General features: G+C 33.5%; 1 protein-coding gene across 1 annotated transcript in view; it reads left to right on the forward strand.

Annotated features, from left to right (window-relative positions):
- Nucleotides 1–19,044, forward strand: part of src (v-src avian sarcoma (Schmidt-Ruppin A-2) viral oncogene homolog) — a 62,520-nt gene that overhangs the window by 37,620 nt on the left and 5,856 nt on the right. The window contains 9 exon segments of the mRNA XM_048179049.1: nt 6,226–6,324; nt 7,967–8,070; nt 12,737–12,886; nt 14,762–14,917; nt 15,081–15,101; nt 15,104–15,259; nt 15,420–15,496; nt 18,112–18,265; nt 18,462–18,593. Coding sequence (XP_048035006.1) covers nt 6,226–6,324; nt 7,967–8,070; nt 12,737–12,886; nt 14,762–14,917; nt 15,081–15,101; nt 15,104–15,259; nt 15,420–15,496; nt 18,112–18,265; nt 18,462–18,593 — 1,049 coding nt within the window.

The following is a 19,044-nucleotide window of genomic DNA, read 5'->3' on the forward strand; positions in this document are numbered from 1 at the left end:
CCCACCTCCTCTTCCTCTTTGGTAACCATAGGAACTGGCTCCCTCTGAAGGCGCTGTATTTGTGGGAGATGACGGCTTTTTGTTCTCTGGATTCCTTTTTTGGTCTTCCTGTGTACAAAAAAGCTCAGCTGCACGTCTTTACCTCCACTTCCCCTCCCAGACCAAAGGGAGCATTTTCCTTCCTTTCTACACCTGCGGTTCACTTCCTTATTTCAGTGCACAGCGCTACCGTTAACAGAGAGAGAGAAAAAAACGCCCTCAGTAACATCCTCTGGTTTCAGCACAAAGCGGACCTGGGGATTTTCTTTTTATGTCAGGCTGAACACAGTGTAGTAAATGGGTGAATCCTTCGAAACACAACATGTCCAGGTTATATTTTTAACCCAGAATCAAAAAAGGAGAAATAAAAAATTATAATTTGCTGAAAGAAAATTAAGAAATGGTACATTAAGATTAAGCAATTTTCCTTCTTTTATAAGGAAAACAAGTTGTATTTGTACTGCCTGTTATTTAAAATATATATACACTACCGTTTAATTGTTTGGGATCTGTATGTTTTTTATATTTTTGAAAGAATTCTCTTCTGCTCACCAAGGCTGCATTTATTTGATCAAACATACAGTAAAAATAGCAATATTGTGAAATATTATTACAATATAACATAACTGTTTTACATGTTAATATATTTTAAAATATAATTTATTTCTGTGATCAAAGCTGAATTTTCAGCATCATTACCCCAGTCTTCAGTGTCACATGATCCTTCAGAAATCATTCTAATATTATGATTTGAAGATCAAGAAACATTTATTATTATTATCATTATTATCAATGTTGACAACAGTCAACTTAATATATTTTTTATGAATAGAGAGTAGTTCACAGCTTTAATCTGAAACAGAAATTACATTATAAATGTCTTTACTGTCACTATTGATCATTTTAATGCATCCATGCTGAATAAAAATATTGGTTTATTATTTATTTATTTTTAACTTGCCAATCCCAGACTTTTGAATGATGGTGTGTGTGTGTGTGTGTGTATATGTGTGTATATATATATATATATATATATATATATATATATATATATATATATATATATATATATATATATATATATATATATATATATATATATATATATATATATATATAAACATGAAAGGATGACTCTTATGAGCAATGTTTAATGAATTGCACAAAAAGAGTTTGAATCAGTCTGATGAATCATTCACTGAATTAATTTACTCCACATTAGCATATGATTCACTTAATGAACTGGGGTAATCACTTTTAATCATATCAGACTCAAAATGAAACATTTTATACTTTACATTTATACTTGAGGTTTATGAAACTTGCAGCAGCATCATTGTAGCAACATGTATTTTTGCAATGGTTTGTAATCCAAAAATGTATCCAAAATACTGTTGTAGTTAGGGGTTAAAAACCTGGACATGTTTTTATAAGATTCACCCTTTGAACTGTAACCAATCCCCCTCACTGCCCATTACACATCCCAGAAGCCACTGATAATAGAGTAATCAGCTTTTTAACGAAATCACCAAGCTGCTCCGGCTTATGCTGGGACCTTCTGAGTCATGTGTCAGTGCACATTTAGAGATAATCAAATGCACATTACAGTAATTGTTTTCCATATTTTTAGTACTTCACAGTGATAAGCGCAGATAAATGCTGTGTTTTCAGTGCGTCATTGCTGCGGTTGACCTTCAATCAGTTTTTGAGACTATGTGGGATGTTTGTAGCTTCTGCTGTTTGCTTTTAATGTCCAAACACTTCACGTCTCCTCTGTGTTTTTCCTCTACACGCTCTCGCTCGTTTATGTAGGAGAAAGTTGAACCCCAGGTTGGTAAAGTTGCTCTTGCTTTCAGCTTTCAATGTCCATTTTCTGTGCGTGTGTTTGCGTATGTGTGTCATTTCACCATTTGCTTGTCCACCTGAGATTTGTCCTGACTTTCTAGAGACTATTGGTCCAGAAATAGTGCCACATCTCTTCATAACTGGCTCACTACATTTGTCCTTCACATTGACTTTGTGGTTGTCGATTGTTCCTTTACATTTGTTTAGGCTACATGTCAATTTTCATGCTATCTGCATTGTATTCTATTCTAGATTAGGTGAGTGCATCCCAAATCATTGAAATATTAAGAAAAAAAATGTCATATATATATATATATATAACATTTTCTATCCTGTGTTGATGTATTTCCTGTTTAAACAGGAAGTTGTCACAGGAACATCTCCATGACCCCTTTTATAGAATAGCAAAATATAAACTAAAGTCTTGAACTAAAGCCCATTAATGTCAGATTTTATTTCATGGGGTCATTAAATGAATCTAAAAGCGATAATGTTAAGATAGCATTAGCATTTAGCTAATTTAATGGTGAAAAATGTAAACTAAAGGCTACTGGCTGCATTTTCAGTTTAGCTAATTTGCTAGTTCTCATTCTCATTCCTGAGATCAATTTATTTTTACAAAATTCTGTACATGTCCAACAAATCAAAAGACTAAATCATAGGCTATATGTGCGACATTTTTTTTTTTTTTTTTTAATCAAAATATATATATATATATAAAATTATACTATGCTACGCTAAGAGTGAACTAACATATAAAGAGCCTCAAAGCTAAAGATCTTGGACTAAAATGCACTAAAATTCAATAAAATGTTGATTTCATGGGGTCATTAAATGATTAAATGAACTTAAAAGAAATGTTAAGATAGCATTAGCATTTAGTTAAATTTACAGTAAAAAAATGTAAACTAAAGGCTGCTGGTTATGTTTTCAGTTTAGCTTCTCAATCCATAAATCATTTTATTGGACAAAAATCTGTATATGCCCCACAAATTGAAAGACTAAATGCACAAAGATTAAATGACAATATGCTATGCTAGGATTACACTAGCTTAGATGACCTCCAAGCTAACAGACTTGGACTAAAATTTTGATTTCGTGTGGTCAATAATATCATTAAAAACAATAATGTTAAGATAGCATTAGCATTTAGTTAAGTTAACATAGTAAAAATCTAAACTAAAGGCTATAGGCTATGTTTAGCTAACTTGCTAGTTCTTATTCTCATTTGATAGAAGTTTTTATTAGACAATTTGTATGTGGTCCTGTGAATCAAAAGACTAAATGTGTATGTGGAAAAAGAGTACGTTAGCATATAAATGGCCTCAAAGCTGTAAATAAAATGATTAAATTAACTTAAAAGAAATGTTAAGATAGCATTAGCATTTAGCTGAATTTACAGTAAAAAAAATAAATAATAAATAAGTAAATAACTAAAGGCTACTGGTTACGTTTTCAGTTTAGCTAATTTGCTGGTTCTCATTCCAGAGATCATTTTATTGGACAAAAATCTGTATATGTCCCACAAATTCAATGACTAAATGACTATATGCTATGCTAGGAGTACACTAGCTTAGATGACCTCCAAGGTAACAGACTTGGACTAAAGGTTTGTCAAATTTTGATTTCATGTGGTCATTAAATTAATATCATTAAAAACAGTAATGTTAAGATAGCTTTAGCATTTAGTTAAATTAACAGTAAAAATCTAAACTAAGGCTATTGGCTATGTTTAGCTAACTTGCTAGTTCTCATTCTCATGCTAGTTCTCACTGAAACATGATTTTATTAGACACAAAATTTGTATATGTGGCCCTGTGAATTGAATAACTAAATGCGTATGTGTGCTAAAAGTTTCTTTAGTGCATATATGCTATGCTAAGAGTCCACTAGCATATAAAGAGCCTCAAAGCTAACAGACTTGGACTAAAGTGCACTAAAATTCAATAAAATTTTGAATTTATGGGGTCATTGAATGATTAAATGAACTTAAAAGAAATGTTAAGATAGCATTAGCATTTAGCTAAATTAGCTTACACAAAGGATACACTTAAAAATATGCTATTTTGAGACAATTTGATGTTGTAGTATATGCTTAATAGTTTTAAATGTTACAATTAAATGTAAAAGTGTACCTTTTCCTAAGTTAGATGTGTAGCTAAAATAGTGTTTAAGGGTATGGTCACATTTACTGTTGTTCAGCAAATTTTTGCAGGTGAAATCCAGTCATTTTACCTTAAGAATTGGGATGCAGCCTTAGCATTATCCATCAACGTTTTCCAAATTAATTGTCTCAGTCGTAGCCTCATCCACTTTACTCTTCTCATAAACCCTGCTTATCAGAATCACTGTTTTTATGCCCTTTTGTACATGAATAATTCATTAACATCTGAATTTTGAATGGTACCCTGCATATGAATAATATATTTGCATTGTATGAATATAAATATGAATATGTGCCCATCTGTGTTTATATGTCATTGTTTTCACTGGTGCGGTTATGTTTTAATTATGTTTAACGACAGAAAGCAGTAGCTCGGAGACCTGGGGAGGTTTGTGTCGGGTCAGCATGTCTTGGCGATGGATAAAGTCTTATTACTTTAGCTTAGGGAGTGAGTCACAGTCTAACACCCCACTGCTCACACTAAAACACCATCTATTATTAAAAAGCCATCAAGACTCAACCCAGACATATGAGTCATTTTTTGATAAATCTACCAGTTTTGTAGTAAATAATTCACCCAAAAATGAAAAAAAAAAAAATCATTCTAATCCAGTCATTCCAATCCCATATGATTTTCTTTGTTTTATAGGAATCAAAAGATGTTTTCGTTAACATTTGCACTGCTCTTTTACGCATGATGAAAGCATATTGTGCCAATTTATGCCCCAGAAAGACAAAAAAAAAACAAAAACATAAATGTAGTTCAGACAACTTGTGCATTATGGTCCCAGTATTCTGTAGATGTGATACCCTAACATTGAATAATAATGTAAATTTCAGTCTGTCTTGTCTCAACACTTTTTTTTTTTTTTGCAAGAAATTAATACTTTTATTCAGCAAGGATGCTTTAAATTCATCAAAAGTGACAGTAAAGACATATATAATGTTACAAAAGATTTCTGTTTCAAATAAATGCTGTTCTTTTGAACTTCCTATTCATCAAAGAATCAAAAATGTATTCATATATTCCAATAGAGTGCAACAGTTAGTTTCCAGAAGTAAAAACTCAATTTTATCCGTAAGGAAATTGATTTTAAATAATAACTTATAAACCTTTAAAGACCTACTGTGGGCTGCGAGGTTGTTAATCGATTGTATTTGCTTCTGCCCGAATTATTTCAACTTGTTTTTAAAATAATTGAGTTTAACAGTGGAATTCCTGATGGAAAAACTACATTACCCATGATGCTGTACAAAAAATTCCACCAATCAAAGTCAACACTCAAAATACTGAAATGCATATATGCATATTTTGGAATAAACTTAAAATATATTGTTTTAATACATATAATCAACATTTGTAAATGAGTAGTTTTATATTTCTCCATGATTTTTAATCCAATTATGCTGTTCGCAATGCATCATGGGATTGTAGTTCTTTCCCTCAACTACATTTTTGTCCCTTTTTTTTGCTTCAAATCTAAGATTATAGTATTGAGATTCACCTCGTAGCTGATGGTTTGGTTCATGGCATATAACTCTTTAACAAAGACTATTTAAAATCCCTATGGGATAAATGAATGGGAAAAAGTAATTATCGCCGCTGAAAAATGGGGCAGTTGTTTAAATTGTAATAGCATTTCACAATATTATGGTTTTACTATTTTATTTATTATTAAATCAAATAAATGCAGTCTTGGTGAGCATAAGAAAACAATCTTTGGCCCAAATGTTTTGAACGATACGTTTAAATGATTAGAAAACTCAAAACAGGGTTTTCAACATTTCTAAATATTACATATTTTTTTTTAGAGATGTTGAAAACCCTGTATGGCGTATGACTCAGACAGAAGAAAATAAGAATATATATTCATTTGAGTAAGTCATATGGGTTTGGAAGAACATGAGGGTGAGTAAATGTTTATTTTTGGGTGAACTATCCCTTTAAATGCAAGTTTCATTGATGTATAATTTGGCGCAGGTAGTTAATGTCTTTAGAAGAGCTTCGTCTGCATTCTAGAGCCTCGTTTCAGGGATTATAAAGCAGGAATAATACCACAGATGTAATCTCAGGGTTTATGTTTTGGGCGGGTAAGAAAATCATGAATGTGTCACCAAATATGTTTGATGTGAGTCAAACTGCAGGTGTATTATGTGTGTGTTTTCTGCTGTCTTAGGGAGGGTGACTGGTGGCTGGCTCGTTCCCTGACGACGGGAGAGAGTGGATACATTCCCAGCAATTACGTGGCACCGTCTGATTCCATCCAGGCTGAAGAGTAAATCCTCTTCCTCCTCCTCATGTCTCCTCTGTTTTTTTCCCCCTCGATGTGACGCAATCTGCTCTCCAATCCAATCAGATCTCTCAATTCAGCTGAGCATGACTCCATTAATGATTATTTTACTAAACAAAACAATAGTTGGATACAGTGAAGAATAGGAAAATAAGTGGTGCAAACTTCATCAAATATGATGCAAACTCAAGTTTAGCTGTAAAGCAGCTTTAAAATACAGTAGTGTCATTATTAGTCAGCTAGCTCAAGTCAGTTCAATGTTGATTCAGTTCAGTTCAATAACAGTGTCGATGTTGCAGAATTCAGTTATAAAGCAGCTCGACATGCGAGTGAATCATGTTAATAACCGCCCTGACTGATTCAGTGATTCATCTATGAGTGCTTGATCTGATTCATTAAAAAGAACCAGCTCATGAGAGTCATTTGTTCTTGGTTGGGAACAATCTGACTCAACAGAACGATTTGTTAATGAATCATCACTTAGCAAACATTATCAGAGTATTAATACAGAAATTGCTCGGTTCCAGTATTTTTTCTTTCTTGAAGCTCAACCTTTTTGAAGTTACCAAGAAAATGATTCACTCTTGTCCCTCTATCTCTCTCCTTCCGGTCTGACCTTTGAGTCCTTCATGGTTGCTCCCTTGTCCTCCGTCATTATGGGTCTCTCCACCATCTCATCAGTTAGAAAGAAAAAACCTTGTGCACCAAAGACCCCTTCCCTCTTGAACGAGTAAAAGTTGTCAATGTTTTGTAGCTCATCTATTGTCTGTCCTGTTCATATGTTAACTCGTAATTTTTCCTGACACACACACACACACACACGAGTGCGCGCCGTTGCTCAGTCGACTGCCGCATTAAACAAACAGACACACACAGGCACTCCTTTGAAAACCTATAATGACTCATTTTTCCACCCTTGCCTTGCCAGTCATCTCAGATTGACTCTGGAGAAGAGGTAAGAATCAGAGAGAGCGCTGCGTATGAGCGGCGAACAACAAACTAGGCTGATTTATAGACACTAAATGTCACGGGGTCAGTCGTGAATCCCAAACACCATCGTTTTATTGTTAATGGAACCATAAATGGGAATATTATAACATGAATCAATGTTCAGTATCTCGTGCAGCACAATTCAGATGAGAAATGTTATAATTTTAGGCCCAAAACATACTCTATAAAAAGTTAACGCAAATGATTTCATAACAGTGTATATGGGTCAGTATTAATTTTGTAAAGAAATGAATACATTTATTCGGCAAGGATGCATCAAATTGATCAAAAGTGACAGTAAAGATATCTATAATGTTGCAAAAAAAAATTCTATTTCAAATATATGCTGCTCTTTTAAACTTTGTTCATCAAAGTATCCTGAAAAACTGTATCCTGGTTTCCTCAAAAATATCGTTTTCAGCAATGCTAATAAGAAATGTGTCTTGAGCAGCAAGTCAGCATATGGTGTAGTGTACACGAATGCACAATGGAATCGCATTTCTAGCATTAATAATATAGTATATTTCTAGCATAATATATTTCTGTCCAGCTGCATTTCTCTGATACAATGCTACCTGTGATTACTTTCTCTAAATACCCTCTCCCTCTTTTTCTCTTTCTCCGTCTCTCTCTCCAGATGGTACTTTGGAAAGATCACACGCAGGGACTCGGAGCGACTCCTCTTGAGTCTGGAGAACAGGAGAGGAACTTTCCTGGTCAGAGAGAGTGAGACAACCAAAGGTGATTGTGAACACTACCAACTACAAACGCAAATTATTTTATTTTATTTTATTATTATTTTTATTTATTTATTATTATTTTAAGTATTTATTTTATTTAATTAAGTTCTTCTTAATTTATTTTATTACATTTATTATTAATGTATTATTAAATAAATATTAGTATTATTAACTCAAATTGTACTTATATTAATGTATATTACTGTAGAAAATATTAGTATTATTATTATTTATAACATGTATTTTATATATTGATAAAATAATTGTTTATAATGTAATAATGTATGTTTTTATTTTAAGTTATGAAAATAATACTTTTTTGTTTGTTTTAGTTGTTTATTTTTTATTTTAAAAAAATATTACATTATTATTAATAATAATAATATATTATTATTATTGAAATTATTAATACATTAATTTATTATTTTATTATTATTACTAAATAAAATTTTATATATATATATATATATATATACACATGTGTGTGCATATATATATATTTAAATTGTTAAAAATACAATTTATTTTATTATAATTTTTTATTTTTTTATTTTTTATTATTTATTTAATTAAATTTTTCTTTTTTATTTGTTTTATTTAATTTATTACTAATGTATTATATAAATATTAATATTAACTAAAATTATGGAAAATGTTATTATTATTATTTTTAATATTAAGTTATTTATAACTTATTTTATTTATTAATAAAGTAATTGTTTAATTTTATTTTAAATAAAATAAAGCAATAACAATATATTTAATTTAAACATTTTAGTTGAGTTAAGTTTAATTTTGAATTTTAATTCTGTTTACAGCTGAATATATACTAGAATATACACACGTTTTGTTTTTGTTTTTTTGGTTGTTTTTTTCCCCCCATCCGTCTGGTCACACAGTATTGATTTATAAGTCAAACTGTAAAGGTAAATGAATAAATGTGTCAGAATGAAATTGCAAGGTCATGAGTTCAACATCCTTGGGAATGGAGGAACTGATTAAAAGTAGTTGCTTTTTTAATAAAAGCATCTCCCGAACAACTAACAGTGAAATGACCCAGTGCTGTTTGAACACCACTCATTCACATTCAGAGACCGGAGCTAACTACAGGGAGTGCAGAATTATTAGGCAAGTTGATTTTCTGATCATATTTTTTTTCCAAGCACATTTTACCAATTCCAATCCACATCAATCTTAATAACTACTATTAATATTGTTTTTAATCATTTATAAGTGATATATAATTGTTCATGAAGGCTGGAAATGAAAAATGCCTTATATTCAGGTGTGCAGAATTATTAGGCAGGTTTTCTTTTACAGGCAAAATGAGCCAAAAAAGAGATTTAACTCAGACTGAAAAGTCAAAAGTTATTAAATACTCATGAGAAGGACGCAATACTAATGCAATACTAGAAATTGCAAAGTTAAAGCATGACCAAGGGACAGCAAAATGCTCATTGGGTCAGCGGGGTCAAACAAAAACAGGTGGAAAAGAAAAGACACATGTTAACTGCAAAATAATTAAGAATTAAGGTGAAGAATTAAGTGTAAAACAATCAGGAACCCTTTAGTCTCCAGCGCCACCATTTTCCAGAACTGTAATCTACCTGGAGTCTCCAGAAGTGCAAGGTGTCAGGACCTCAGAGACTTTACGAAGGTAAAGAATCCTAAAAAATGATCCACTCTTAATAAGAATCTCAAGCTGAAGTGTTATAAAATACATGAAGACTGGGTTTTTATAGGCCTTATAGACAGACAGCTTGAGAGTGACTCCTGAAGGACCAGCACCACAATCTCTTGTACCACTGTTTGAAGAATTTATCTTCCAGAATCTGGCAGTAAGTTTTGGAAGATCAGTTTTAGTCCATCTCTGCAAGACGGACATTTCAGGATAAGAGATGGACTAAAACTGATCTTCCAAAACTTACTGCCAGATTCTGGAAGATGAATTCTTCAAACAGTGGTACAAGAGATTGTGGTGCTGGTCCTTCAGGAGTCACTCTCAAGCTGTCTGTCTATAAGGCCTATAAAAACCCAGTCTTCATGTATTTTATAACACTTCAGCTTGTGATTCTTATTAAGAGTGGGTTATTTTTTAGGATTCTTTAGCTAACGTAAGTCTCTGAGATCCTGAGACCTTGCACTTCTGGAGACTCCAGGTAGGTTGCAGTTCTGGAAAATGGTGTTGCTGGAGACTAAAGGGTTCAGCTTGTGATTCTTATTAAGAGTGGGTTATTTTTTAGGATTCTTTAGCTAACGTAAGTCTCTGAGATCCTGACACCTTGCACTTCTGGAGACTCCAGGTAGGTTGCAGTTCTGGAAAATGGTGTTGCTGGAGACTAAAGGGTTCCTGATGGTTTCACACTTTATTCTTCACCTTAATTCTGAATTATTTTGCAGTTAACATGTGTCTTTTCTTTTCCACCTGTTTTTGTTTGACCCCGCTGACCCAATGAGCATTTTTCTGTCCATTAGTCATGCTTTAACTTTGCAATTTCTAGTATTGAATTAGTATTGCGTCCTTCTCATGAGTATTTAATAATTTCTGACTTTTCAGTCTGAGTTAAATCTCTTTTTTGGCTCATTTTGCCTGTAAAAGAAAACCTGCCTAATAATTCTGCACACCTGAATATAAGGCATTTTTCATTTCCAGCCTTCATGAACAATTATATATCACTTATAAATGATTAAAAACAATATTAATATTAGATATTAAGATTGATGTGGATTGGAATTGGTAAAATGTGCTTGGAAAAAAAATATGATCAGAAAATCAACTTGCCTAATAATTCTGCACTCCCTGTATTGCATAACAAAGAAACAATAACGGCAAAGAACCACCACCAGTGTGGAGGAAATTGCTCATGCATGTATTTACAGTGAATAAGCTGCATTTCAGTATTTGGTATTGCAAATCAGAACAAAGTGCTTGTTCACTTGAATTCCCCTTTTCTGCTGTCAGTTTGTCAGACACAGTCACGCTCATATTCCTCATCTCCTCCCTCTGCCAACCATCTTTTCTCTCTCTCTAAACATTGTAAAGATCTACGCTCCATATATGGCCTTTTACCTTCGGTTCTACATAAACAGTGTTCATTTGAGATGATATGTAAAGCGTGCATATGTGAGCCGGATGAAGAGGGGAATACGAAGGTCAGAGAAGTGCTTGCAGGGATGAAGAGCAAGAAGTAGGTCAACCCATAGCCATGCCTATAACCGTGAGCCATATCTCACAGCTCATACCGTCAGCAGGGGCACGCGGAGAGGCCGAGATCGCCCAGAGAGAGAGAGAAAACAAGTATGAGAGAGGCTGAAGGATGAGTCAAACCCCAAAGAGACAACACTGAGAGAGAGACTGCAGAGGGAACAAGGGAGCAAGTGACAGAGAGAGTGAATGAAAAAATGAGCCATGTGTATGTGTGCAATGTTGACAGCGCCCTCCACAGATCATTTTACACAATGAGAATCTGCTCTACATTTACCAAAAAAATGGTCATCATTTATTCACCCTCGAGTTGTTCCAAACAGTTGTTCTGCTGAACACAAAAGAAGATATTTTGAAAAATGTTGGTAATCAAACAGTTGATGGACCCCATTGACTCCCATAGTATTTTTTTTTCCATACTATGGAAGTCAGTGGGGTCCATCAACTGTTTGATTACACATATTCTTCAAAATATCTTCTTTTATGTTAAAGATGAGCCTTTTAGTATTAAACTGCCAAAGTCACGTGAGTTCAGAAAACGAGGCTTCGTTACGGCATAAGTGTTTCGAAATTTCAATGGTTCACCACTGGGGGGGCGTGACTTTCGCAGTTTGATATACTACTGTTTCAAAACGAAAGATTTTTAAAGCTTCAAAGCTTCATGAAGCAGTGTTTTGAAATCTCCCATCACTAGATATTGTTGAATAAAGCCGTTAATTTGTTTTTTGCCGCACAAAAAGTATCCTCGTCGCTTCATAACATTAAGGTTGAACCACTGTAGTCACATGAACTGTTTTAAATATGTGTTTAGTAGCTTTCTGGACATCTGAAAGTGTTAATTATCTTGCTGGCAATGCAGGCCTCACTGAGCCATTGGATTTTATCAAAAATATCTTAATTTGTGTTCTGAAGATGAACAAAGGTCTTACGGGTGTGGACCGACATGAGGGCGAGTAATTAATGACAGAATTTTCATTTTTGGCTGAAATAACCATTTAACTCATCAAAATAAGTTATACGAGATTCAGCCCAATTTTAAGTCTGTTTACTATAATTTAAGTTGAAATGACAAGTTGATTGAAGTGAATTTAACTGAATTTAAGTTGAAATGGGTGGAAATTTTTCACAATGTTAAAGGTTTCCGTAATGGAAAATGGGAAATCCCTTGATCTTTTGCAACAAAATGGTGTAATTTACCATGTAGGGAAACTCACACTCCAGTAACCTGCACCAAAAAGAAGTCTTAAAGGTACAGTTGCAAAAACAGCCTGTTTAACAGAATTAAAAAATGGATAAAAGCATCTGCCAAGTTTTTGATGCTAGAAACTCAATTTCAGGGGAAAATAAAATGCTACAAAAGTGTAGAATCACACTAATCTGAAAGTTTTGAATCTGAAACATGGGTCACAGTCATTTATGAGCATTTCATGACTTCATCTCTCTGTTCTTTGTGTTTTTTTAGGTGCCTACTGTCTTTCCGTCCTGGATTATGACAATGTCAAGGGACTAAATGTCAAACATTACAAGATCAGGAAGCTGGACAGCGGGGGATTTTACATCACGTCACGCACACAGTTCAGTACTTTACAGCAGCTGGTCAACCACTACCGCCGTAAGTCGCTTTCTCATAGACACCTGCTTGTTTCTGAATGTCTGTGAAGGGAAGTGATACAGACTCTTATTTCTGGAAGTAGGAACTTCCATAAATAAGGTTGTTGCAAAAAAAGGATTAGTAAAAAACTTTTAAATAAAGAAATTGCATAAAGCTGTTATATAATGAGTTATCCTTCACTTTTTATGATTGTAATTAAAGCAGTAAGCCGTGAGAGAAAAAAATGCATAAAACCCTCTTAAGGGGTAAAATGAAATATGAAGGTTAACTAAATAAATTCATATTTAATTAAAGGGTTAGTTCACCCAAAAATGAAAATTATGTCATTAATGACTCACCCTCATGTCGTTCCAAACCCGTAAGACCTCCGTTCATCTTCGGAACACAGTTTAAGATATTTTAGATTTAGTCCGAGAGCTTTCTGTCCCTCCATTGAAAGTGTTTGTACGGTAGACTGTCCATGTCCAGAAAGGTAATAAAAACATCATCAAAGTAGTCCATGTGACATCAGTGGGTTAGTTAGAAGTTTTTGAAGCATCTAAAATACATTTTGGTCCAAAAATAACAAAAACTACGACTTTATTCAGCATTGTATTCTCTTCCGGAATCCTTTCTATTGAATTGATTCCATTGAATCCTTTCATCTGTCGGCGTTGGTAATGCACTTTTACGTCGTTGTTTTTGGCGATTAGGACATCCGCGACATGCACACTTACGCACCATTTTAAAAAATATAGCAAAACCAAAATACAAACAATGTAGAATAGCTTGAATACAGCGTGCGTCTCCCTCAGACTGTAAACGAAGCTCGGGCGCACCGGATAACACGTCAGCAGCGTCACTGCGGAGTCGTGAACCACACTCCGGAGCAGAAGGGGGTGGTAATGAACCAATAAGCTGGATGCCAACCACCGTAAACCAGGAAAGAAGAAGAAGTGGAGTCGTGAACCCGGATTGACAACAGACCCGGAAGAGAATACAATGCTGAGTTTTTCATAGTTTTTGTTATTTTTGGACCAAAATGTATTTTCGATGCTTCAACAAATTCTAACTGACCCACTGATGTCACATGGACTACTTTGATGATGTTTTTATTACCTTTCTGGACATGGACAGTCTACCGTACATACATTTTCAATGGAGGGACAGAAAGCTCTCGGACTAAATCTAAAATATCTTAAACTGTGTTCCGAAGATGAACGGAGGTTTTACGGGTTTGGAACGACATGAGGGTGAGTCATTAATGACATCATTTTCATTTTTGGGTGAACTAACCCTTTAAGTTATTTATAAGTTAATATGTAGGTGTTGCTAATTTATTTTAGTTTGATTATTATTTAAAAAAATAAAGCAAATACATAATTATTGCTATTATCAACAATAATCATGATAATAATAATGTATGTTTTTATTTTAAGTTATTTAAAATAATATTTTTTTTTTTTTAGTTTTTTATTTATTAATTTATTATTAAAATATTTTATTAAATTAATAATAATAATATTAATATTAATATTACTGAATATATTATTGATACATTTATTTATTATTATTATAAAAAAAGTTATAAATTAATAATTTATATATTTTTTTATTTTATTTAAATAGTTAAAATACAATTTATTGTATTATTATTATTATTATTATTATTATTATTATTATTATTGTAAATAAATAATAATAAATATTAAGTTATTTATAAGTTATGTATTATTTCTTTATTTATTTTTTTAAAAAATGGTTGCCAATCAACATAGCAACTTTGTGCATTAATATAGAATCAGAAGGAAGAACTACCAATTTTCTAAAAACAGATGCTGTTGCAGTAACATTGAGAAATTTTAACTCACCTCCTCCTGTCTGTGTCTGTCACAGAGCATGCAGACGGCCTGTGTCACTGTCTGACTGACGTGTGTCCAGTGCTGAAGCCTCAGACTCAGGGTCTGGCACGGGACGCCTGGGAGATCCCACGTGACTCCCTGAGACTGGATGTCAAACTGGGTCAGGGCTGTTTCGGAGAGGTCTGGATGGGTAAGACTTCTTCTTTCAACTTCCTTCCATCAAAAACCGAAGCTTTGTGAGCTAAATAAGCAGTCCACCAGTGTATAATACCACATTGCTTGTGTAATGAAGCGTTCACACACCAGACAAAGCTTGTTTCATGATTTCAGTGTCCTGTTTTTCCCCTCATCAGGCACTTGGAATGGCACGACGCGCGTGCCATCAAGACTCTGAAGCCTGGCACTATGTCTCCCGAGGCCTTCCTGCAGGAAGCGCAGGTGATGAAGAAACTCCGCCACGAGAAGCTGGTGCAGCTTTACGCCGTCGTCTCAGAGGAGCCCATTTACATCGTCACTGAGTACATGGGACAAGGTCAGTGCGAAGATTCAGTGGGATAAAGAAGTCTAAGAAATAAGAACTGGCAGAAGGACGTGTAAATAGAGCATAAAATCTGGATATGAGCAGCTTTCGTGTGAGGTCTGCCAGTAAAAGTGTGAATGAATATGTCAAGGTGTGATTTCTGCTTTCACAGGAAGCCTGTTAGATTTCCTGAAGGGTGACATGGGGAAAATGCTAAGGTTGCCTCAGCTTGTTGATATGGCCTCTCAGGTACTTTTACAACGGCATTATGACATGACATGATCTAGTAATGAAATCAAAAACTGAAAACTGTTTTGATACTAAAAACACTGTGTTAGAAAATATACACTACAATCAACAGTTTTGGGTAAGCTTGGTTAGGTTTTTTAATGTTTTTGAAAGAAGTCTCTTCTGCTCACCAAGGCTGCTTTAATTTGACCAAAAATGCAGTAAAAACAGTACTATTGTGAAATATTATTACAATTTAAAATAACTGTGTTCTATTTGAATATATTTTAAAATGTAATTTATTCCTGTGATCAAAGCTGAATTTTCAGCATCATTACTCCAGTCTTCAGTGTCACATGATCCTTCAGAAATCGTTATAATATGCATTCTATTCTCAAGAAACATTTCTTATTATTATCAGTGTTAAAACAATTGTGCTGCTTCAAATTTTTGTGTGAACTGGGATACATCTTTTTCACTATTCAGAAACTTCAAAAGAACAGTATAATTCAATGCGTGAAAGTATGAATTAGTTTTTTTTATAAACATGATACAATATATATTCAAAATATAATCGATTGGAGCTGTAGTTAAACATACACACATTTTCATGACTAATGACTGAAAAACCAAATACAGTCACAAAATAATTTGATTTAATGGTTTATCACTTTTAACCAATAGGTGGCACTGTGACCAAATTGATGGTCAGAGTGAGGTGACAATAACACATGCAAAGTTTGGTGTGAGTATGCCAAAGAATTGCAGATATACAACCTCAAGATAGGGCTGCACAGCGATTAATCGCGATTAATCGTTTGTAAAATAAAAGTCTGTGTTACGTAATATATGTGTGTGTTCTGTGTATAATAATTATGTATATATAAATACATGCACATACATGTATAAATGTAAGAAATATATACATGTATAAATAAATATACATATATATATTTTATATTACATATAAATATAAATATTTTATATATAAATATAATTTTTTCTTAAATTTATACATGTATGTGCATGTATTTATATATACATAATTATTATACACAGAACACACACATATATTACGTAACACAGACTTTTATTTTGCAAACGATTAATCGCGATTAATCATTGTGCAGCCCTACTCAAGAGTCATTTTGGCATAATGTCTCAAATTTGTTGCTGCGGTATACGAAAACGCTTTTGTCTATCGACAAGAAATCCATAACTTTTTGTCAGAACAGTGTCAAGGTGGTCTGATTCGATTTTGGTGAAAATCGGAGCAACGGTCTAGGAGGAGTTCGAAAAAGTAGGTTTTTAAAGAAAAACAAAATGGCGGACAGGAAGTTCGGCCGACTATGGCAGATTACAATAGTTTAATATAGTCAAAAATAATTTTGTATTTTTGTAAATTTCATTATAACTTTTGACCAGAAGGTGGCGCTGCCCCGATACTATTAGAATACTGTCAGGGCATGGTGCCGAAGACCCATACCGAGTTTCGTAACAATACGCTAATGTGTTCATAAAATATAGCATTTTACGACAAAATTAAAAATGGCCAATATGGGAAAATAGTATATCATTCGACTCGGCATGATGTCCCGAATCTAACGAGACCACTTTTGGACAAACCGTTATAAGCAAATATAGCCATTTCTCATATCTCCAGACCAGTAGGTGGCGCTGTGCCAAAACGCAGCATGTAACCTAAGGTCATGCTTGTGATGACACGGACAACGTTTGATATGAATACGATAAAGCATTGAGGAGATATTTTTATTTATTTTCGCAAGTGCTTATTTTATTTTCGCAAGCGCTACATAGAATTTGTTTGCGTGTTTTTTGAAAACGGTTTAACAATTTCGACAACTTTTTGTCAGCATGGTCTGTCAGAACAGTTCGAAAGTTCGAAAAAGTAGGTTTTCGGAAAATTCAAAATGGCAGAATTTTTTTATTTTGTTATTAAAAGTTATTAGCGTAAATGTGAGTGCAAATTTGGACAGCTGGTGGTGCTAGAGGGATTGAGTTAGAGACTCCAAATTTGCTTTGGTGACAGTTCAGACTAGCCTCTATCACTGTGCCAAATTTCATAACTTTCCCAGAAGCGGTTCGATGGGCTGCCATAGACTTCCAGAGCGGAAACAGAAGAAGAAGAAGAATAAGAAAGCCAATGGATACAATTGGCCCGTAATAAAACTAATTGCCACAAATTAATTTTGATAAATTGTTTCCAATCTTACAACCTGCGTTAATTAAACATGAAAATTTCACTACAATAGACTAGCAATAACACTAGACAGTCCTGAAAAATTAACTAGATTTGTAAAAAATAATATATTAATTAAAAAGTGAATAAATAAACCGGCGTGGAACAAAAACTAAACTGAAAGAACAAAATGATAAACAAAAACTAAAATTTAAAATGAAAAACTATATAACCCTGCAATGAAGGACAAACCATATTTAGAGACCTGAATATCGCCAGCGCATCTTACTGAAAACACTACTGTGGTGGCAGATTTAGCGTGGGCAAGCGCCACTGTCATTGTCTTCATAATGTATATAAATCTATTTATATTCTGTGGATACTCTGGAGGGCGGCACTGAGCCCGGCAGCCTTATAATATATGTGTTGTCCTCAGATCGCCTCTGGAATGGCGTACGTGGAAAGAATGAACTATGTGCACAGGGACCTCCGGGCTGCCAACATCCTGGTGGGTGATAACCTGGTGTGTAAAGTCGCTGACTTTGGCCTCGCTCGACTCATCGAGGACAACGAGTACACAGCCAGACAGGGTGAGGAGGAACACAATGACTCTTTTTGCCTGCATGTGGTCGTTTTCCATTTTCTTTACGTCTTCAGTTTTCCCTGAGGCCATCACGTCATTGTCTCATTTTCAAGAGTTACTGCTGTTGCCTTTTATACAGTTCGACCTTAATTGAATCTGTTTAATCATGGTGACAGGCCTCTCTTAAATCATTATTACAACAGGAGCAAAATTTCCCATCAAGTGGACTGCGCCAGAGGCGGCTCTGTACGGCCGCTTCACCATCAAATCTGACGTGTGGTCGTTTGGGGTCTTACTGACAGAGCTGACGACCAAAGGCAGGGTGCCTTATCCAGGTACTGCCGCTGTTTCCAGTATTAGTCAAAGAGAGTCACTGCTTCACTAGATTTAAATGTACCTTTTTTTACTTTATATATTATTAGATTTTTTTTTTAAAAAGATGCCATGGAATATGCAAAAGTGGAATATTTTTAAATTGCTAATTTTATATATATATTAAATAATTTTAAAAAAGTATATATATATATATATATATATATATATATATATATATATATATATATATATATATATATATATATATATATATATATATATATATATTTTTTTTTTTTTTTTTTTTTTTAGCTATATTAAATTAGAAAAACAGCAATTTTACATTGTTATAATATTTTACTGTATTTTCAGCTTTGCATCACAGGAATAATTTTATATATATATATATATATATATATATATATATATATATATATATATATATATATATACTACAGTGAAGCAGTAATA

Source organism: Megalobrama amblycephala, linkage group LG24, assembly GCF_018812025.1.
Source record: "Megalobrama amblycephala isolate DHTTF-2021 linkage group LG24, ASM1881202v1, whole genome shotgun sequence".
Classification (NCBI taxonomy): domain Eukaryota; kingdom Metazoa; phylum Chordata; class Actinopteri; order Cypriniformes; family Xenocyprididae; genus Megalobrama; species Megalobrama amblycephala.